Below are 21784 nucleotides of genomic sequence, written 5' to 3'. Positions count from 1 at the left end.
TCACAGTGTGTGTGTGTGGGGGGGGGGCGTGTATTTATTTATTTTAATCTTTATTTATGTCTCAGTATATTTCTTAAAAAAATTTTTTTAGGGCTGGGATTGTGGCTTAGTGGTACACATGTGAGGCACCAGGTTCAAGTCTCAGTATCACATACAAATATATAAAACTAAAAAAAAGTTCATCAACAACTAACAGAAATATTTTTAAAAAATTAGTTATAGATAGACACATGCCTGTATTTTATTTTTTTATTTTTATGGGATGCTGAGGATTGAATCCAGTACCTCACATGTGCTAAGCAAGTGCTCTACCGCTGAGCCACAACCCCAGCCCAAGGTCACAGTGTATTTTTGAGAGTAACAGCTGTCTAACAGTGTTACAGCAAGCTCTTCTTTCTATAAAATGGTCTTCATGGTATCTGTAATGATGGCTTATAATGTTAACAGTGGTTTTAAAGCTTTCTTTATGAAATGTTTTTTGTTGTTGTCGTTTGAACATTTTATATTGAGCAGCTGCTATTTTTGAGAGCTGAAGAAGCATTTAGGAATAAAATTAATTCTGAATACTCCAGCGACCTGCCCTGGATTTGGTCAGGGACCTTCTGGGTTTCAATCTGGGCTGAAGCTGTTCTGTGTTTGGATCCTGAGGGGCCACAAGTTGGATTTGACTAAGTGTTGAAGCTATTGTTTTGTTTGTTTATTTGTTTTGGTTTAGGTCTCTTGCCTTCACTTTGACCCCATGGGCTGTTGTGCATAAGTGGGGGGGAAAAAAACCCTCAGTTTTGTTAGAAACATATTAGCTCGCTTGGATAAATGATCTGAGTGAATGCTTCTACGGAGCTGAGTCACTTCAGACTCAGGGCAAACAGGGTCAGGCCCAGGCGTCCTGCAGGGCAGCGGGGTTGGTCCGGGTTGAGGTGGAGGAGGGAGGAAGGACAGAGAGAGGGGGTGGGGGAGAAGCAATGTCCTGATTGATGTCTTTGGTCTGTGACTCTTCCAAGGATCAGGGCACCTTGACACCGGCACCCAGGGCTCCTCCCGTGAACGCTGTGTGTACCGCGCCTGAGCTGACTGCTGGGACACAGTGTGAGTGGGACATAGCTCTTGCCTGGAGGCTGTCCTGTCCAGTGGGGGGGTAGAGTGTGTTCATCCCACAGGTATGATGGGAGCTCCTGCTCTGGGCCAGGCACTGCTGTAGCGTCTAGACTCAGGCGTGAGTAAAACGAGTACCAAGGAGACTACTGTCCCCGAACCCCCAAAAGAGAAGCTGAAACAGAAGCCCCAGAATTTCAGGGACGAACACTGGTCTGTCTCCCCTCCCCCACTTTCTGATTGCAGCCTCGCACAATGGCAATCTGCTGTCTGTAAACTGGGGATAATAAATACTGCCTACCTCATGGGGTGCCGAGAGGATTAAGTGCTATAAAACGCCCTTCCCAGTGCCAGGCGCACAGTAAGTACCCAGCAGATGTTTATTATCTATTAAGAAGCAAAATAAAGCACAGGTGTACATAAATCTTGCCAGAGAAAGCCCTGGCACAGAGTTATTGTCCATAAATACTGGACAGAGGTGTACATTTGGTTCTGAGCTGATTTCTCCTGGCCCCAGGCAACCCCCCCCACCGCCCATTGTACCTGTGGCATTGTTCTGAGATTTCTTTCAAATCCTGGGGCCACAGGAGCATCAGGGAATGTGTGAAGAATAGCTGGACTTTGTGGAGCAAACCCACCCTGGATCAGCTTTCTTTACTCAGTCCTGGCCTCCGGACTGAGCCCCTTGCAGGGGCCACTGTTTAAAAAGCTGAAACAGGTGGCAAGGAAGCCGGGGAACGTGAACTTCAAAGCACTGATGTGCGTGTTTAAGAGCCTGTGCTCTGGAAACCAGATAGATCTGAGTTGGGATCTTGTTGTTGTCCCTTCCTACCTGCGTCCCTTTCGGTAAGCCATCTCTTCAGCTCACCTGTGGCAGGTGTTTGTTTGCACTAACCCTCAAGGGTTAATAGGATGAAATGAGATCAGGCACTTGCTGTGCTTGGCATTGCGCACCTGGCACCTGAAGGAAAAGACACTCTGAGAATATTGTTCAAGAAGCTGTCAGACCAGCACATCTGTGCCTGGTACCCAGGAGGGAGCATATCGACCTTCTGGGCTTCAGAAATTAAGATGTCAGCCTCTCTGACCAACAGCTCTGGGTTCCCTGGGGAGAAAGTTCTTACAAGGACCTTATTTGTCATTCTGCATGAGGCTATTCAGCTGGCTCTCCAGAGGCCAGAGGCCTGGGGACAAGTGTAGATTGAATGTAGCCCTGACGGTGCAGGCCTGTGGGCAGAGGGACTCACTCACCCAGCACACCCGAGCTGTGTCAAGTTGAAAGAAAATTAATAGAAGTGGTGATGATCTTCTGCCATGGGGCTGGTTTGATGGAACGTGGAGTGGATTTAGGGCTCGGAAATGAACGTGTTCCACCATTTGGTGTTTTAAGTGAAGGAAGAGGGCTGAGAGAGATGGTTGGGAGCAAATGCCCCAGCAGCTGCATAATTCAACAGGAGCTAATGGGGATTTGGACTTCGCAAAGGGTTTCTAAAAGCATCTCAGAGTCACGAGAAGTTCAGCCACAGCTTTCCCATCCTCACCCCCTGCATCGGGTCCAATGGGTAAGTTTTAATTTTTTTCCTGCAGTGTCAGGGATCAGACCCAAGACCATGTGCATGCTGGGCAAGTGCTCTGCCCCCGAGCCATACTCCCAGCCCCCAGAGGAAAGTGATGGAACCCTAAGAGAAAAAAGCAGAACAAATATCAAGGGGAGAACCAAAGGGCTGCTGATTTCCATCTTCAGGATGGCCCGTAAGTGCGACATTTTCCCATGTATTGGCCTCTAAACAGCATCTGACACCAAAATTTCTAATGAAGAAATACTCAGAAAGGTGAGGTGAAGTTCAAGATCACTCAGCTTTGTATATTAAGGAACTAGTACCTGTTTTGCTCTGTTTGTTTTGAGAAGGGGCTTTTGCTACGTTGCTCAGGCTGATCTTACACTTCTGGACTCAAGTGATCCACCTGCTTTGGCCTCCCAAGTAGATGGGACTACAGGCACATGCCACCATGCCTGGCTCAGGGGCCAAGATCGGAATGGCTCTAAGGACTTCCTTACTCCATTTTCAAGCTTATGAAAGAAATACTGTGAGAGCTCTTGATTATCTTTTGTGTTCCTCCACCTCAAATTTGTATGTTGAAGCCCTAACTCACCTCCGCTATGATGACATTGGGACTCCTCTGGTTGCTTTTTTGTACTGGGGATTGAACCCAGGGATCCTTTACCACCGAGCAACATTTCCAGCCTTTTTGTTTTGTAATTTGAAGACAGGGTCTTGCTAAGCTGCCTAGGGCCTCACTAAGTTGCCAAAGCTAGCCTCAAACTCACAATCCTCCCTGCCTCAGCTCCAGAATTGCTGGATTACAGCCATGCACCACTATGCCTGGTGCCAGCCCCCCCCCACCCACCATAACTGTTTCTTGCTTTGATCTGTAATTTATATATGATAGCCCCAGACCCAAACATTTGGTTTTTCTCTTCTGACTTTGTTATTCCTTCAGTATTTATGTCAAGAGAGATTTGTTCTCCCAATAAAATATGTAGTTTGACTTTCGTCCAGTACACCTAGGCAAATATACACAATGTAAACAACAACCACCAGACATGGTAGTGCATGCATGTAGTCCCAGCTACTTGGGAGGAAGAGGCTGGGGGATTACTGGAGCCTAGGAGTTCAAGGCCACTCAGGGTAACATAGCAAGACCCTATCTAAAACCAAAACCATGTTAAGTATTTTTAAATGTGTGGTATATTATGTTATGTTGTGCAACTCTTACCACCATCCACCTCCAGAACTTGTTTATCTTCTCAAACTGAAACTCCATACTCATTAGACAATGAATCCCTAAACTCTTCTTCCCCAGCCCCCGGAAACTGCCATTCTTTCTGACTCTAATGAATCTGAATCCTTTAAGTACCTCATGTAAGTGAAATCATACCCTATTCACTAGTACTGGAAATTAAACTCAGGGACATTCAACCACTGAGCCACATCCACAGCCCTATTTTGTATTTTGCTTACAGACAGGGTCTCACTGAGTTGCTTAGTGCCTCGTTAAGTTGCTGAGGCTGGCTTTGAACGCGAGATCTTCCTGCCTCAGCCTCCTGAGCTGCTGGGATTACAGGTGTGCGCCATCACGCCCAGTTTAGTCACTGTTTTTGACTGGCTTATGGCCTCAAGGTTCATCCATGAGGCTGTGTCAGAATTTCCTTCTGGGGCCTTGGGTGTAGCAGTAGATAGAGCACTTACAAAGCATGTATGAGGTCCTGGATTCAATCCCCAGAATCCCCAGGAAAATAGCCTCTTTCCTCTCTAAGAAATAATAATGTCCCATTATATATAGTTGTGCATCCCTAATCTAAAACCTCGAGATCTGATATGCTCCAAGATCCTAAACTTTTTGAGTATCAATGATACCACAAATGGAAGATTCCATACCTGATCTGTGATGGGTCACAGTCAAGAAGCAGATGCACTAAAAATACTGTTTAAAATCATCTTCAGGGTGCTGGGGTTCTGGCTCAGTGGTAGAGTGCTCGCCTCGAATGTGCAAGACCCTGGGTTCGATCCTCAACACCACATAAAAATAAATAAGTGAAATAAAGGTGTTGTGTCCAACTACAACTAACAAATAAATATTAAATAAATAAATAACATAAAATCATCTTCAGGCTATGTGTATATGAAACATAAATTAATTTTGTGTTTAGACTTAGATCCCATCCCCAAAGCATCTCCTTATAAATAGGCAAATATTCCCAAATCTGAAATCTTTTTGTGTTTGGTACCATGGCTTGACTATTTTACTTAGAGGCAAAGTCTCACACAATTGCTTAGAGCCTTGTTAAGTTTCTAAGCCTGGCTTTGAACTCATGATCCTCTGCCTTAGCCTCCCAAGCTGCTGGGATTACAGGAATGCACTACTGCGCCCAGTTTCAAATCTGAAATCTGAAACACTTCTGGTCCCAAGCATTTTCAATAAGGGTTATTCAACCTATACCGCATTTTATTTATCCAGTCATCTCTCAAAGGGACACTTCCCTTTTTGCCCCTCTGAACAATGCTGCCATGAATATGCATGTACTGACATCTCTTCTAGACTGTTTTTGACAGGTGTGGTGGCTCATGCCTATAATCCCAGAAACTCGGGAGGCTGAGGCAGAAGAATTGCAAGTTCAAGGTCAGCCTTAGCAATTTAGCAAGATGCTGAGTAACTTAGTGAGACCCTGTCTCAAAATAAAAAATAATAATAATAAAAAAAAAGGACTGGGGATGTGGCTCAGTGGTTAAGTGCCCCTGGGTTCAATCCCTGGCACTTCATCCCTCCCACCAGAGTCTGCTTTCCATTATTTTGTGTGTCTCCCCAGAAGATTAATTACTAAATCATATGACATTTCTATTTTCAATTTTTTGAGGAATTGCTAGGCTGTTTTTCATAGCAACTGCACCATTTTCCATTCCCACCATAGCACTCAAGGGTTCCACATCTTTGCCAATACTTGTTTTCTATTTTTTTTTTATATCTAATAGTCATTCTAGTAGGTGTGAAGTGGCATCTCATTGTGCTTTTGATTTGTATTTCCCTAATGATTCGTGGTATTGAGCATCTTTTCATGTGCTTGATGGCCACTTCTACATCTTCTTTAGAAAAATGTCTGTTCGTCTTTTGCTGATTTTTTAACTAAGTTGTGTTTTTACTGTTGAGTTGTAGGAGTTCTTATGCATCGTGGCAGAGTGGCAATAGCAAACAGCTATAGGTGCCACAGTTTGTTCAATATCTGCGCCTCTCCCAGGCCATACATTTCAAGAGGCCAGACTGTCATCGTTATGTGTAGGTTAAGCATCCCTAATCCAAACAGGACTGACAGTGCCTGGTACAGATCAGGTGATCAGATAAGTAGGCAGACCTCAGCTTATCATAAATCCACATTCCTTGACTTTTCATGTTGAGAGGTGGGTGAAGAAGGAACGATAACCTAGTCCTGAGGAACAGTAGAGCAAAGTGGTTACTAGGTTCTGACCCTAAACTGCTTGGATTAGATACCAGTTCTGCGTCTTACTAGTCAAATGATCTTGGGACGGTCACTTCACCTCTCCTGCCTCAGTCTACCTTCCCCAAGAGATGTCAGCACTTATCTTGGAAGATAAGTGATTGGAGGAAGGTAACAAGCTGAGCGGGGTGAAGCAAGCGATTTAAAACAGGCAAGAGACTGATGCCAACAGAGGGGACAATGGGACCGTTAGGCCCCCTTTACCACCCCTGAACCTTACACAGCCAGGTGACCACCCCTCCACTCAGCAAGACAGCAAAATTCTGTCCCCAGAGAAGTTTACTGGGAGGAACTCTGGACTCGGGGCCAGCAGACACAGAGAGTCAGAGTGAAATGCCAAATGGAAAGTGGGGGTGGGGGGACCCCAAGCCCGTTCCTTAACTCTGCAGCCTGAATCCTGACCACCAGAAGTGGGCAGCATAGAAAGGAGAGGAGAGGCCTTCGAGTGACTGATGTGCACATGTCCTTGGTGTGAAGCCAGATTGTCAGTCACCTCCCAGCAAAGCCCACCAGTCCCCCCCCACCCCACAGCTGCCAATCAGTTATTCAATGCATCACTCAAAGCTTAACCTGCAGTCATGTCTCACCAGATATTTCAAGGGATTCTCCAGAATCAAAGAGGGAGGGCAAAGCAGACAAAGAAGCCAAGATATTTGAAGTAAGTCGTTAATGCAGAGAGCAGAAGAAAGTACAGAAGTTATTAGTGTCCTCAGTGAGTTAAGAGATTGTGTCCCTGAAATAAGATGCTCTACATGCTATATAAAAAGAGAATAACAAGAGGAGAAGAAAGGGCACAGGGAGAATGAACTAATTTTTAGAAAGTCAATATAAGGGTTGATAGATAATGAAAAGGAAATCTCCCACAGGCTTCAACCAAAAGACAATGTGAGGAAACGAGAGGATTAGTCCAGGAAGGCTCACATCTGATTGATGGATTTTCCATGGATTCCAGGAAAAGCATCGAAGAGGAAACTATCAAAGAAATGATATAAGGACTGGAGGTATAGCTCAGTTGGTAGAGTGCTTGTCTAGCATGCATAAGGCCCTGGGTTCAATCCCCAGCACCACACACACACACAAACACACACACACAAAAAAAAAAAAAAAAAAAAGGAAAAGGAAAAAAATGATATAAGAAGTTCATCTTCAAGAGCATGAGTCTTGGGCTGGGGATGTGGCTCAAGCAGTAGCGTGCTTGCCTGGCATGCGTGCGGCCTGGGTTCGATCCTCAGCACCACATACAAACAAAGATTGGGTCCGCCAGAAAAACTAAAAAATAAATATTAAAATTCTCTCTCTCTCTCTCTTTCTCTCAAAAAAAAAAAAAAAAGAGCATGAGTCTTCAGGCTGACAGGGTTCAATACAAATAAAAAAGAGTCATCCTGAAGCAGCACATCATTACCAAATGTCAGACTGCCAAGGATAAAGAGAAGATCTCTAAAGGTTTGGCAGGATAGATTACATATGAATTATCAGGAACCACAATGGTTTCAGATGCTTCAGTGGCCACGCTGGGAGCTAGAAGATGAGGAAGTCATGCCTTCCAAGTTCTGATGGGAGGCCAGGTGGTGCGTGCCTGTAATCCTAGCTACCCTGGAGCCTGGGGAAGGAGGATGGAGAGTTCAAGTCCAGCCTCTGCAACTTGGTGAGATCTTGTCTCAAGATGAAAAAAAAAAAAAAAAATTAAAGGGCTGGGATTGTGGCTCAGCAGTAGAGCACTCGCCTAGCACAGGCGGGACCCAGGATCGATCCTCAGCACCACATAAAAATAAAGGCATTGTGTTGTGTCCATCTACACCTGAAAAAAAAATTTTTTTTTTTAATTTAAAAAGAGGGCTGGGGATATAAATTCAGTGGTAGAGCACCTGCCTAGCATGTATGAGGCCCTGGGATCCATCTCACAATCTAGTGAGATCCTATATCAAAATAAAGAATAAAAAAGGGTTGGAGATGTGGTTCAGTGGGAAAGCACTCCTGGGTTCAATTCCCTAATACCCCAAAAACATCCTGATGGAAAATTATTTCCAACTACTATTCCAGATACAGTTAAAAAAAATAAAAACATAAATGAGGATAAAAAAAAGACATTTTCAGGCAAGCAAGAGGATAAAAAACCTGCCCCGATATGCCCTTTCTTAGGAAATGACTGGAGGGTGTTCTCCACCAAAATGAGGGTATAAACCAAGAGAGATGGACACTTTCAAACTAGGAAACAGGTGCTCGAACAGAGGGAAAGAGGTGTACAGCTGTGTAGATAGCAACCAGACCCGGGAGGAAAGGGGAGGAATAAAGAAAGGCCCAGCAGACAGATCACTAGGAAAACAAAAGGTATGGATCGTGTCCCTGCACAGAGAAGGCATTTTATGGATCTGTTGGTGTGTTGGAAGAGATTTGGAAATATGTGCCCAGAACTAAGCAAATGAAAAATGAGATAATTATTAACTCCAGGAAAATAAAAGTCTACATTATAAAACAAATGTAATTATAGTATACTCTTTGGCTCAGAAAAGGAAGGATAATATCTATGGAATCTTAAGAATGTAAAACCTAAAAATATGGAGAAAAAAGTCGGACATGATGGTGCACGCTTCCAGACACTCAGGAGGCTGAGGCGGGAGTATTGTTAGAATATTGTTAGAGTCCATGAATTCAAGACCATCCTGGGCAATATAGTGAAACTCTGTCTCAGTAAGAAGTAAGTAAGTAAATAAATAAATAAATAAATAACAAAGAAGAGATAATAAAGAAAAAAGAGGAGGGCTGAGATTGTAGCTCTGTGGTAGAGTGCTTATCTAGCATGTGTGAGGCACTGGCTTCAATTCTCAGCACCACATATAAATAAATAAAGGTCCATCAACAACTAAAAAAAAAGAAGAAGAAGAGGAAAAGAATGTAAACCCTGAATTATTATTTTTTTGAGATAGGGTACTTTGTTGCCTAGGCTGGCCTCAACTCCTGGACCTCCTGTCTCAGCCTCCTGAGTAGCTGAGATTATAATCATGTGCCACCTTATCAGGCTAACTAATCCTGAATATTGATTTAGCTAAAATTTGTGATAAAACTATATTGGAGAATGGAAAGAGGAAGAGTTGGGTCTACCATAATATGGAACTGTGCTGGACATTCCTGTGTTCACAGATACTTGGTTCTCCTTGCACATAGAAAACTTTATGTCTCCGCCTCGCGCAGGTGGGCACGGCTATAGGACTACTTCTGTCTGGTGGGCCCAAGGTGGAAGTACCTTGCTGCTGTTAGAGGAATACTTAGATGCCTCTCTGCTCCCTCTGGGATGATCAAGGAGACTGTGGGTCAAGATGGCAGAGTCACAAAAGTGAAGCAACCTGGAATTGCCTCTTGGAATATGAGGTCCTGACAATGTTGAGTGGATTCTGCAATGTAGGAAATAAACCTTCAATCTGTGAAGCCACTGAGATTTGGGGACTGTTTGTTACTGCTGCATAACCTTACTTAACCAAATACAAACTTCAGTAAATACTCTAAATACTCTCTAAAATTCATACATCAAGAAATAGCTTATACTTTAGAATTATAGAAATAATCACCCAAATAAATAGTTAAAAACATTAACAGTGGTCACCTCTGGGGAGTAGGACAGAGGAGAGAGGAGGGGTGAACAGAGGGGGGAACCGTTTTCATTAAAGTACTCTGTGCCTTTTTGCAGTCTCTAGTTGTATTACATAGGCAGAAATAGAATTTTAACAAAAAACTACTTTTATATACATAGTTTGGGAAATCTCTAACAAATCATTTCAGTGACTGTCTCTTGGGAGGGAAAGCCTGCTAGACAGGATGTTTGAAAAGCTACAGATGTGGCTGGACACAGGCAGGCATCATGGGTGAGGAGGCTGAGGTGAAAATGGGGAGGTATGGATCCGTGTCCTGAGCAGATCTGCTTTTCAGAGTGAGCACCCTTCCCTGTGTGGGTGATGAACTTGGGGGAGAGAGACTGCTGGTGGTGAGCAGTTGGGAGGCTGCTGCGCTGGTCTTGGTGAGAGCTGATGAACCACGGAGGAAGCCATCTCCTGTGAGCCAAGCACAGTGGTGCATGCTTGTAATCCCAGCCACTCGGGAGGCTGAGGCAGGAGGATTGAAATTTGAGGCCAAATTTGGCAGCATTTAGTGAGACACTGTCTCAAAATAAAAAGGGTTGGGGATGTAGCTCAATGGTGAAGCACTCCTGGATTCAACCCCCAGTACCAAAAAAAAAAAAAAAAAAGACATCTTTGTCACAAATGGAGCCTGCTGTTTGCACTGTTGATAGCAAGAAACAAAATGGACCAAATCCCCTTCCTTCAGGGAGCTTATATGGGCAAGAGATCCCCAGGGACAGAAGAGAAGATACATATGTCAGTGATAACTTGAGGCAGTGGTTCATGGTCTAGAGAAAAGCAGAGAGCTGGGAGGTAGTACTTAAGGGGATACTTAAGATAGGGTGATCAGGAAGGGTGTCTCTAAGGAGGTGACATTTGAAGGGTCCTCAATTATGTGAAAGAGTAAGTCCATCTAAATTCGGGAAAAAGCAAGTCCAGAGGTTCTGGGATGGGAGCCGGGCTTGGCGTGTATGAGGAACAGCAAAGAGGCCGGGGTGTGGCAGAGGACCCCAGGAGAGAGACAGGTGCTCGGAGCCAGGGTCCCAGAGGTTGTGGAACACAGAGGGAAATTTGGGGGATCACGGCGGGGGGGGGTAATGGTTGAGAACAAGGGCATGGAGTAATTTGTCTTGGGGCTGGAAAGAAAATCGGCTAAAGAGGCCATCAGAGCAGGGCTGGGCTATGGGGGCCAGAGAGGGAAGCAGGGAAAGAGGGGTCTGGGGTCCCCCTGGCAGCCGCACTGGGCCACTCAGCCCCCCTGGACCAGTTAGAGCAACTCCAGCTCCTGCTTCCCAGCATCGCAGCTCCCTCAGGGAAGGGAAGGATCCTTCACATCAAAATAGCAGGCAAAGAACAGCCTCGAATTGTTCTGCGTAAAAGCGAGAAATTAGAGGAGTCAGCTGTGGGCCCGCCGCCGCCCACGCAGCTGCCACCCGCACCCTGCTGGAGACCCACTTCCCGACGCTGCGATTCTGCTGTCTCCCAGCAAAACTTTTTACTTCTCCAGCCCTGAGCAAATAGCAGCTATTTTGAGAGGGAATGGGACAGATGCTGGCCCTGGAGGACAAGGAGCACGTCCATTTTTCTTTTTTAAACTCAAAAAATAAATTAAAAAAACCCAACCATCACTTGAAGGAACAGCTTTGGCAGATGGGAGTTTGTGCGGCAGTGAGTGTCCTCATCCTGGGCGGTATGAGGGACTCTCAAGGAGAGAGAGGGGCACAGAGACACACACTGTGGCATTACCCTTGCAGTAGAGTGGGGAAAGAGCATGGGGAGGTCAGCCAAATTTTCAGGTTCGCTCTGCTGCTGTGTGACCTTAGGTGAGTTGCGCCACCTCTTTGGCCTTCAGTTTCCCTGTCACTAGTATGGGCTTATGGATGCACAATAATTCTCAAATGTTAGAGTTCTTAAGAATCCCTTGGGGTTGGGGTGTGCTTGTTAAAGATGGAGAATCTCAGGCCGCAGTTCCATAGATTAGGATGTAGCAGCCAGGCATGGTGGCATTCGCCTGTAATCTCAGCAACTCAAGAGGCTGAGGCAGGAGGATTGTAAGTTTGAGGCCGGCCTGGGCAACTTATTAAGACCTAGCAGATCTGAGGTGGGTTTGATAAATCTGCATTTCTCAGGCTTTTCTGGTAATTGTGAAGGGAGCCCTTGGACTCCACCTTAATGAAATTGCTTCCACTCAATCTCTCGGGCTCTGATATATGAGAGCCTGGTGATCTCCCAGCTCTGGTATACTCATGAGCGTTGCTCTCACAGTGAAACCTTCTTTGGGTTCCTCTGAGTTCCAGGGTCATGAAAGGAGTCCTTTCCCCCTGCCTCAGTGCCTCTGTGTTCCTGTGATGTATGCTGCTTTGGGACAGTCTCCTTCAGGCTACCCAATGTCCAGCCGAGGCCCTGGTGCAGAAGGGACCATGGCTATAAATGTTGGCCAAACAAGGAACCAGCTGCAGTGCAGACACAGAGCACGGAGGATGTTGGGAGTGCTGGGTGCAGAGTTTGGTTGCACACCTCTGGTTTGACATCTGGGTTTGTGTCCTGGGCAGGGTGTGTGACACTGTCAGCAACTCACCTTCCCCACACCCCTGGGGAAGTAAGGAGGGACACTGAGGTTACTATACAGGGATGAGACCAGATGCATGGCCAAGGCAGGGCCAGGAGCCTTGGTCTACCATGGAGGACAGCCCAGAGGTTTAGGGCCCCAGACTGTCTGCCAGGCAGAGTCCCTTCCTTAGAGTTGGTCAATCATATTCCCCAAAACAGGCCAGCGGTGGGAGCTAGAGAGTCAGGTCATTCTGGTCAAGCCCAGCTTCATTCTACATAGAGAAAGAGTAATAACAATTATCCTGTCTGAGTGATTTCTTTCATTTTTTGATCAGGGGGAGTCTGGAGATTGAACTCAGGGACATTCGACCACTGAGCCACATCCCCACCCCTATTTTGAATTTTATTTAGAGACAGGGTCTCACTGAGTTGCTTAGCACCTTGCCATTGCTGAGGCTGGCTTTGAACTCACAGTCTTCCTGCCTCAGCCTCCGGAGCCACTGGAATTACAGGCGTGCACCACCGTGTTGGGGCAGAGTTATTTCTTATTTTTCTTCCTTTTTTATGATGCTGGGGCTTGAACCCAGGGCCTTGTACACCCCCAGCCTTGTCCTACCTGTTTAGCAATCATAGGACTCAGAGCTAAGTTCTGTATTATCCCATTAAATTTTTACAACAACCCTAATACTGCCCAGCAAATAAAACAAACAAAAAAATATAACCATCCCAAGAGGCTGGTATAAGTATTACCCTCTTTTTAAATTAAGGACACTGAGGCTCAGACTGTTCAAGCTGCTGGCCCAGAGTTACTCAGTGGAGGCAGGATTAGAACCCCGATATGTTTTCCTCTGGAGCCAGTGTTTCCTGTAACCATATTGCTTAGTACCTCTCAGAAGATAAGAATTTTCCTAAAATACCTTCTGTCAAAGTCACCCAAAACAAAGAAGTCCTTTTTTGCATCTGTTGTAGTGTGAAGGAGTGATACCAAACCAGATGATTCAGGGTTCCAGTCCCACCCCTGCCCTGACCTTTTGTGTGACCTTGAGCAAGTCACTTACCTCCCTGAGTTTAATAAAAACTGAAATCTGTGACATGGGATGATTATCCATGCGCTTCCTCCTAAGGTACACTAAGTTGAAGACGGCCACCAATATCTACATCTTCAACCTGGCCTTGGCTGATGCGCTGGCCACCAGCACACTGCCCTTCCAGAGTGCCAAGTACCTGATGGAGACGTGGCCCTTCGGGGAGCTGCTCTGCAAGGCTGTGCTCTCTATTGACTACTACAACATGTTCACCAGCATCTTCACTCTCACCATGATGAGCGTCGACCGCTACATCGCCGTCTGCCACCCGGTCAAGGCCCTGGACTTCCGCACACCTGCCAAGGCCAAGCTGATCAACATCTGCATCTGGGTCCTGGCCTCAGGTGTTGGTGTCCCCATCATGGTCATGGCTGTGACCCGACCCCGGGGTGAGTGAGGGAGGGAGCTGTGGCACAGGCCTCTGACTGCAGGAGGCAGCATGTGGGCCCCCATGGGTCCCCAGGGCAGCTACCAGGAAGAGTGGAGGTGGCTCACCAGTGGAGGAGTGGTTGGTGGAGCAAAGGAGGTGTGATGGCTGGCCAGTGGGAGGGTGGAAGGTCCACCAGTGGGAGTGGAATTGTTGACCAAGGAGCAATGTGGATGTTGAATATTATGAAGATGAATGACTGCTCAGGGCTCAAATAGATTGCTGGCCAAATTGGATTTTTGGGGGGGACAGGGATACTGGGCATTGAACCCAAGGGTGCTTAACCACTGAGCCACATCCCCAGCCCTTTTTTTTAAAAAAATATTTTATTTTGAGACAGGGACTCCCTGAATTGCTAGGGCCTCGTTAATTTGCTGAGGCTGGCTTCCAACTCGCAATCCTCTTCCCTCAGCCTCCCAAGCTGCTGGGGTTACAGGCATGACACCATGCCCAGTGCCAAATGGAATTTGGGATTGTGGATGGCTGGCCAGGACTGTGTGGATGATTGACCTCTATGGAAATGGATGATGGCCAGTGGGGTGAGGTGTCATTGACCAATGAGCAGTGGAGGCTACAAGATTTGCAGTCCCATCCCAAACTCTCTTCTATCCCACTTTGAAAACTATTGGCCAGATGACCAAAGTTAGGCCTAGAAAATCGCCCTAAGAGAATGGATAGATGCTTTTCCTTAGAATAAAATGGGAATCACTTTAGTTACTAACTGTACTAGTTACTCTAGCTGCTATAACAAACAGTCTGCAAAGCTTGGGGGCTTAACACTTCAGAAATTTATTTCTCATTCACATCACAATATACCATGAGTAAGAGGAGCACAGTTACTCAGAGATCCAGTCTCCCACCGATGGTTCCTGAATCTTCTTCTGCTGGCCTCAGGCTGGCAGATGAACATGGAGAAGGAGCAGGGAGAAAGCACAACCACTTTTCAGTGCTATGGCCTATGTCTTCCTGGTGATAGCTAGATGGTCACATGACCTCACCTTGATATAAGGAAGTGGGAAATGTAGTATTGAAGGGTGCCAAAGACATTAGTAACTAATTAACCTCTCTGAGCCATATTTATCATGGAGTGTGGAAAGGTTAAATGAGGTAATATGAAAAAAAAAAAAAAAAACACTTAAGCGAAGGACTGGCTTATTGCCAAGGCCCAGTAAATAGCAGGTGTTAAATGATGAATGAAGCCTTTAGACAAGGCAGGGACTCCTACCTCCATTCAACCGGAAGACAACTTGGAGAGGTCAGATGGTTTACGTAGGGCTCATTGGGTGGAACTTGGGCCACAACCCAAAGTTCCTGCACTCAGATCGGTTGCTCCTCTTGGCACTTTGGGTAGAGGTTTGCAAAGGCTTGGTGCTGTGGGTGAAAGGGGAGCAGGCTTTATGGGAATCTTGACAGACATAAGACAGACACTCTGGTGCACATATAGCCTCTTAGTGATTGGTTTTAGCCGCAGGGCCCCATTCCTCACTGTTAGCCTTTAGTTCATAAGCCATTAACTACTGCCCTGCTGGGGGCTTACTGCACACACGCGCACGCACACACACACACACACACACTGTGTGTGCCATTAGCACTTGTGGGTTCTACGTGCTACTTCCTGTTTGGTTTTAAAGAAGTGCTGTTCCCTTCTGAGTTTGGTTCTGCTATCTGAACAATGAAGGTTGGACTCAGTCATCTAGGAGTCCAGGCAGCCTGATGTCCTGCAAACCACTTTGTGGGTCCCCAGTCCCTTTCTTATAACTCCCAGTCTTCAAGTCTATTGTGTGGCTCCAAGAGATCTTGGGAGTCTCCTGGACCAGCCTCAAGCCTGCATCAGAATCCAAAATGCTAATGAAGCCCAGGCCCACACTCCAGGAACAGGGAGCTCCTTCCCTCCTTGGTCCATTTCCTATCTTTGGGCAGGTATGGCTGTCAGAAAATCTTTTTGTGGTACTGGGGACGGAACCCAGGGTTCCATATGGTAGGCGAGCACTCTACCGCTGAACTACATCCCCAGCTTAGGAAGTTCTTCTTGACATTAGCTGGGATCTGTCTCCCTCCAGGGAAGCTGGTTCTAGCCTCAGTCTGTGGGCTCCTGTATGTATTTACCCCTGGTCTCTGTGCTCTGTTTAAGCACTTGAACTCCACTGTGCTAAATGTCTTAAATCCCTTAGCCTATTTAATCCTCATGATAATCCTGCAAGTTACACTCTGCAGAAGCATGAAGAGGGTAAGTAATTTGTCCAGGGTCACAGTGTACACAGTCAGGGCCTGATTCCTACGCTTTTTTTTTTTTTTTTAGGGGGAGGTACCAGGGATTGAACTTAGGGGCACTCTACCACTGAGCCACATCCCCAGCCCTATTTTGTATTTTGCTTAGACACAGGGTCTCACTGAGTTGATTTGGGCCTCGCTAAATTGCTGAGACTGGTTTTGAACTCACGGATCCTCCTGTCTCAGCCTCCCAAGTTACTGGGATCACAGGCACATCTCACGGGGCAGGGTTTGAGTCCTGCTCCTAACTCATGCTTTGTTAGTCAATCTTAGCATTACAGAACCACTGGAGCAAGTTTGGGAATGTGTGGGCTTTGTCACAGTGACTGGCAGAAGAGTCACCTTAAGCAACCAGGAGGAGGTGGTGGCGCTTGACCAAGCCCAGAAGGTGTGACCAGCAGGCAGAGCCCCTGAGGTGCACAGACCCCTCACTGCCTCTTTGTCTCCCCTTGTTTTCCCAACGCAGATGGGGCGGTGGTATGCATGCTCCAGTTTCCCAGCCCCAGCTGGTACTGGGACACGGTGACCAAGATCTGCGTGTTCCTCTTCGCCTTCGTGGTGCCCATCCTCATCATCACAGTGTGCTATGGCCTCATGCTGCTGCGCTTGCGCAGCGTGCGCCTCCTGTCAGGCTCCAAGGAGAAGGACCGCAGCCTGCGGCGCATCACGCGTATGGTGCTGGTGGTGGTGGGCGCCTTCGTGGTGTGCTGGGCGCCCATCCATATCTTCGTCATCGTCTGGACGCTGGTGGACATCGACCGGCGCGACCCACTAGTGGTAGCCGCTCTGCACCTGTGCATCGCGCTGGGCTACGCCAACAGCAGCCTCAACCCCGTGCTCTACGCCTTCCTCGACGAGAACTTCAAGCGCTGCTTCCGCCAACTCTGCCGCACGCCCTGCTGCCGCCCGGAGCCAGCCAGCTTCAGCCGCGCTCGGGAAGCCACCGCCCGCGAGCGTGTCACCGCTTGCACCCAATCGGTCGGCCCGGGTGGTGGCGCTGCCGCCTGACCAGTCCTGGCTGGCCCCCGCGCGCTCCTCCGAAATGACCTGGCGGTCACACTGAGCCCCCTGGGAAGCGGGGACCACTATTCGAAATGGGGCAGTAGAAGGTCGGATTCTGTTTTGGAGAAGAGCATGGGACTTGAGGCCACCAGCGGCCGCGAGGTGGAGCCTGTGCAGTCGGGTGGGCCTCGGCGCTGGGTGCAAGGTGGAAGGCTCCAGATTGGGAGTGGAGGGCGGGGCCTGCAGCTCTAGAACCGAGCCCCTTAATAAGGCCTCTCCAGCGGGGTGGAGAGTTGGGGACAACCTCGAATTCTATCTCACCCCGAGTGGAACTTCTATTGGGTTCCGCCCTGAGACCTTAGGATTCTGGGCCCAGGATCCAGTGGTGGGGACAGTGGCTTGAGCTGCAAGATTGGGCATGTGCATTGTGTAGAGGATCCTCTCCCAGGAGGAAATGGGGGTACCGCAGAGTGAGGCAGGATGCTGCTGGAGAATCAGTTACGACGAGATAGGAGGGCCTGTATGCACTATCTGGAACCTCAAATTTTGGGTGGAGTCCCACCCCTGTTCTAGCAAGGGACAGGACTCCTTGAGGTCTTCTTTCAACTTGTTTGTAGATAAAGAAAATACAAGACAAACAGAAGGAAAGAGAGAAATAATGTACTTTCTCTCTTGGACATTAATTTCCATGGAGTGGTTCAGAGATCCAGCTCCACAATTGAAGTAGTGGCCACAATACCAACTTCCAGTGGGGTTTTGGGACAGGATGGTGGAGCCGGGCTAGCTGTTCCATCAAAGACGGCTGAAACCGGGCCTTGGTTGGGACAGGGTCCCCAGAGCCCTAAGGCTCAGGAAAAAGCAAGAAGGGCTGGGTGCTGCACCCAGCTTCAGTGGACCTCTGTGCCAAGGGGCAGTGGTGGGTGGGCTGAGACAGAGAGGTAAGGCTTCTGCTGTGAAATTAGGCCCTCAGGGTTGAAGTTGGATATTTTACAGGGACCCTAGGGTCCTGGCATTTGTGGTCCAGTACTGGAAAACAGAGGGCCATCTAATGATAGCTCCATGCATGGTGAGTGCCACTGGAACTGGGCTGGGGGTTGCCAGAAGAACAAGTGCAGATGCTTGGAATTCTGATAAGCACCCCAATATTCTTTCCCCTCCTCCCAGCATCTGGCTGTGACCCAGGTATCTGGTGCCAGTGACTAGTGAACTGGAACTGCCCACATGGGGCCTGACTTGGAAGGAACTGGGGGAAAGTGACTTTCGTAACTGCAATGCTAGTGTTGGCCATGATCCTCTCTCCTTTTGCCCCAAGGATCCAAGGTCCCTGACCTAATTCAATTCATCCAGCTCCCCCTTCAAGCTACTGAGGGCAGGGTTCACCTAAAGATGGTCATAGAAATCTGTTCAGATATCCCAGATCTTTGCTTCCCTTCTCCCCAGGCAGGGTCTGTCTTTGCTACCCATCCTCTGGGCCTCCTCTTCCCCCGCCCCCCTAGACACTGTCTGACTGCCTCAGCAATGCACCCCTGACTCCCTATTGAAGCAGCCTGGTGACATCCTTGTAAAAACAAATTTAATTTTCTTCCTTTTTTGGGACAGATGGAAAGAAATTGACGTCTTTGTCTCAAACAAAAAAAGAAAAGAGAAAGAAACAATATACCTCTTTCCCCTTTGACAGCCATTTCTTTGGAACAAAGGCTGGAGGCTGTCACTCCAACAGGCACTGAAGTAGCATTCGGGGGAGAGGGTTGGGCACCAAGAAGGGCTTCGTGCACTTTGTGCACAGGGGTAAGAGTCCCTTCGGTAGGCAAAGCGCAGCCCTTCTTAGGGTGAAGAAGCCTTGGACCTGGGGGTTATTCTTCCTCTAGGAAATGGATCCCCTGGGACCTAGGATGCAAGGCAGTGGTCACCGCTCAGATCAGCCTGCTAAGCCACCATGACCTGGGGTCTCAAGCCTCCTAGCTCACCTCACCAACTGAATGGACCCTGTGACCATAGAGACTTCCATTTGAATGTGTAGGGGATGTGTGAATGGGGGGTGATCAGCAAGGCAGGGGCACCTGGATACTCCTAATCATTTGGGAATCTCCTACTTTGGGGAAATGGCAGAGAAAGGGGACAATTCAGGAATTAGGGAAGACTCCTGAAATAGATGACAAAGAAGTCAGGGCTGTTTATTCATCTTGCAAGGACTGTGTCTTCTCTGCCCCCACTCAGAAGAGGCCTGTCTCAAAGCTGCTTCAAGCCCACTCACTGCCACCCCCTGTGGGTATAACAGATCTGGTTGCTTTTTATCTCTTTGATATAAAATTGTTCTAGGTCAGCAGGGGCTGACCCAGACTGAGTGCATTTAAGGAAATGTACACTTGTGTTGAAATCTACTTCCTGCTAGGCTGTGCGCTCTGGGCACTGGGACAGGGAAATGTCGGGCTTGACCCTGCCCTCAGAAATCTCAGAGCCAATGCTGGAAGACAAAGCATAAACAGGTAGTTGCATGTCACTGATAAGTGCAGCGACAGGGATCACCAGGGATGGCATTGCAGGAAGTGTCTTTTTTAGCTTTTTACTAAAAACACTTGTTTGAAACAATTCTATAAGAGCTGGGAAGGTGTCAAGGGACCCTAAAGGATGAGTAGGAGCTGGTCACCAAGAAGAGGGAACAGTGAGTGCAAAAGCACGGGGCCAGGCATGGTGGCGCACACCTGTAATCCCAGCAGCTCAGGAGGCTGAGGCAGGAGGATCACGAGTTCAAAGTCAGCCTCAGCAAAAGTGAGGCACTAAGCAACTCAGTGAGACCCTGTCTCTAAATAAAATACAAAATAGGGCTGGGATGTGGCTCAATGGTTGAGTGCCCCTGAGTTCAATCCCTGGTACCAAAGGGGGAGGGGGGGAAAGCACAGGGATGTTCAAGTGGTTGGCAAACCCAAGAAGTTTGGTGCAGCAGGAGCACAGGACTTGACTGAGCACGTCCACATTCCAGGCTCACTGCCAAATGCTTTATGCACTTTATCCCAGCTGGTCCTTGTGACTGCCCATTCGGGGAAGTAGTATTATTCCTCTTTTAGATAAGAAAGCCAAGGCTCAGAGAGATCAAGCCACTTGCTCCTGAGTCACGGAGCCTGTTAACAGCTGCAGAACTCAGGTCAGCGGAATTCCAAGAAAAGTTCCGGGGTCCAAGTTTGCAGTTAATTCCAGGCATCATTAAAATAGAAAGACATCAGGATCTGGAACCCTGGGATGAGGTTTTTGAAGACTTGAAACAAAATGGGAAAATCTGAAGGAAAAGGGCAAATTTTCATGAACTTTTGTTCCTCCCGAAGCTCTCTAAATCTTCACATTTCAAAATGTACCGTGTGTGATACATTCTAAAGCTCCAAATTGACAGTGTAATTCTAGATCATCACAGGGTTCTGAAAACTGCAGAGTAGGTCTCTACCCCCCTAATTTTTCATTGCTCATTCTCTAAGAGATGGAAGGGAAGCTTTTGCTCCTGGTTTAAAAATGTCCTATAGTTGGCTGGACTTGGAGGCACATGCCTGTAATCCCAGTGACTTGGGAGGCTGAGGGAGGCGGATTTGCAATTTTGATACCAGCCTCTGCAACTTAGCAGGACCTTGTCTCAAAATTAAAATAAAAAAGGGGGGCCTGGGGGTATACCTCAGTGTTAAAGCACCCCTGGGTTCAACCCCCAGTACCAATAAATAAAAATGTCCTACAGTTTCACGTATCTTCTTCTTTTTTTTTTTTTCTAAAAGAGAGAGTGAAAGAGGGAGAGAGAGAGACAGAGAATTTTAATATTTATTTTTTAGTTATTGGCGGACACAACATCTTTGTTTTGTATGTGGTGCTGAGGATCGAACCCGGGCCGCACGCATGCCAGGCGACTGCGCTACCGCTTGAGCCACATCCCAGCCCCTCACGTATCTTCTTGATGTAATAAAAGTAGTGGATAAGGCTGGAATCAGGTCTTGGCTTTCCCTTTATGAGCCTTAGTTTCCTCATCTGTAGAGTGGGCTTCCTTCCAGTGGTGGTTGTGAGGATTTAATGAGATAATGCATGTACAGGTGTAACCATAGGGTCCATCACATAAGGATGCTCTTAGCACAATAAGTAACTGGAGCTGAACTGCAAAGTCAGAGCTAAAGACTCCTCAGGGAAAGTGGACGGGATTTCAGGGGTAGCAATGAAAAGAGAGAAGAGACTGGTGTCCTGGCATGGGGATCCCCACTCTTCCTAGGCTCAGGAGCTACCGTGGAGAGTGAAAAGCTGCTGGAGAAGCAGGAGGAGGATGGGGAAATACGCTGCCATGGAAACTGGAGGAGGAAGGCGTTCCCAGGGGGAGGGAGTGATGGATAATGTCAAGTGTCATTCGAGAGGCTGGGGGTGGGGAGGGCAGAGGATAATAGGAGTAAACCAGAGCCCTCGAGTTCACTCTCCTACATGGCCAGGAAGCCTTGGAACCTGGCTTCAAGTCTCAGCCCTGAAGCTAAATGTCTGTGTGAGCTAGGCAGAGGATTTGCCCTCTCTGTGCTTCTGTTTCCTCCTGGATCTAAGACAAGGGATGGGTCAGTGTGTAATAGATGGTCCATCTCTAATAAGATTCCTGGTTTTGCTGAATGGTTGGCCACTCGCTGGCAGTGTGATCTTATGCAAGTCACTACACCTCTCCAAGTCCCCTCTGAAAGCTGAGATA

The 21784-nt window shown here is 47.5% G+C and overlaps 1 protein-coding gene across 1 annotated transcript in view; it reads left to right on the top strand.

Annotated features, from left to right (window-relative positions):
- Oprd1 (opioid receptor delta 1) overlaps positions 1-20342 on the top strand; it is a 39902-nt gene extending 19560 nt beyond the window's left edge. The window contains exons 2-3 of the mRNA XM_015484867.2: positions 13431-13780; positions 16556-20342. Of these exons, the coding sequence (XP_015340353.1) occupies positions 13431-13780; positions 16556-17097 (892 nt within the window). The 3' untranslated portion in view covers positions 17098-20342. The remainder of the gene's footprint in view (positions 1-13430; positions 13781-16555) is intronic.
- The last annotated feature ends 1442 nt before the right edge of the window (positions 20343-21784 follow it).

Source organism: Marmota marmota, unplaced genomic scaffold (assembly GCF_001458135.2).
Source record: "Marmota marmota marmota unplaced genomic scaffold, marMar, whole genome shotgun sequence".
Lineage (NCBI taxonomy): Eukaryota > Metazoa > Chordata > Mammalia > Rodentia > Sciuridae > Marmota > Marmota marmota.
The sequence above is the reverse complement of the archived record's forward strand: the minus strand, read 5'-3'. Positions and strand labels throughout refer to the sequence as shown.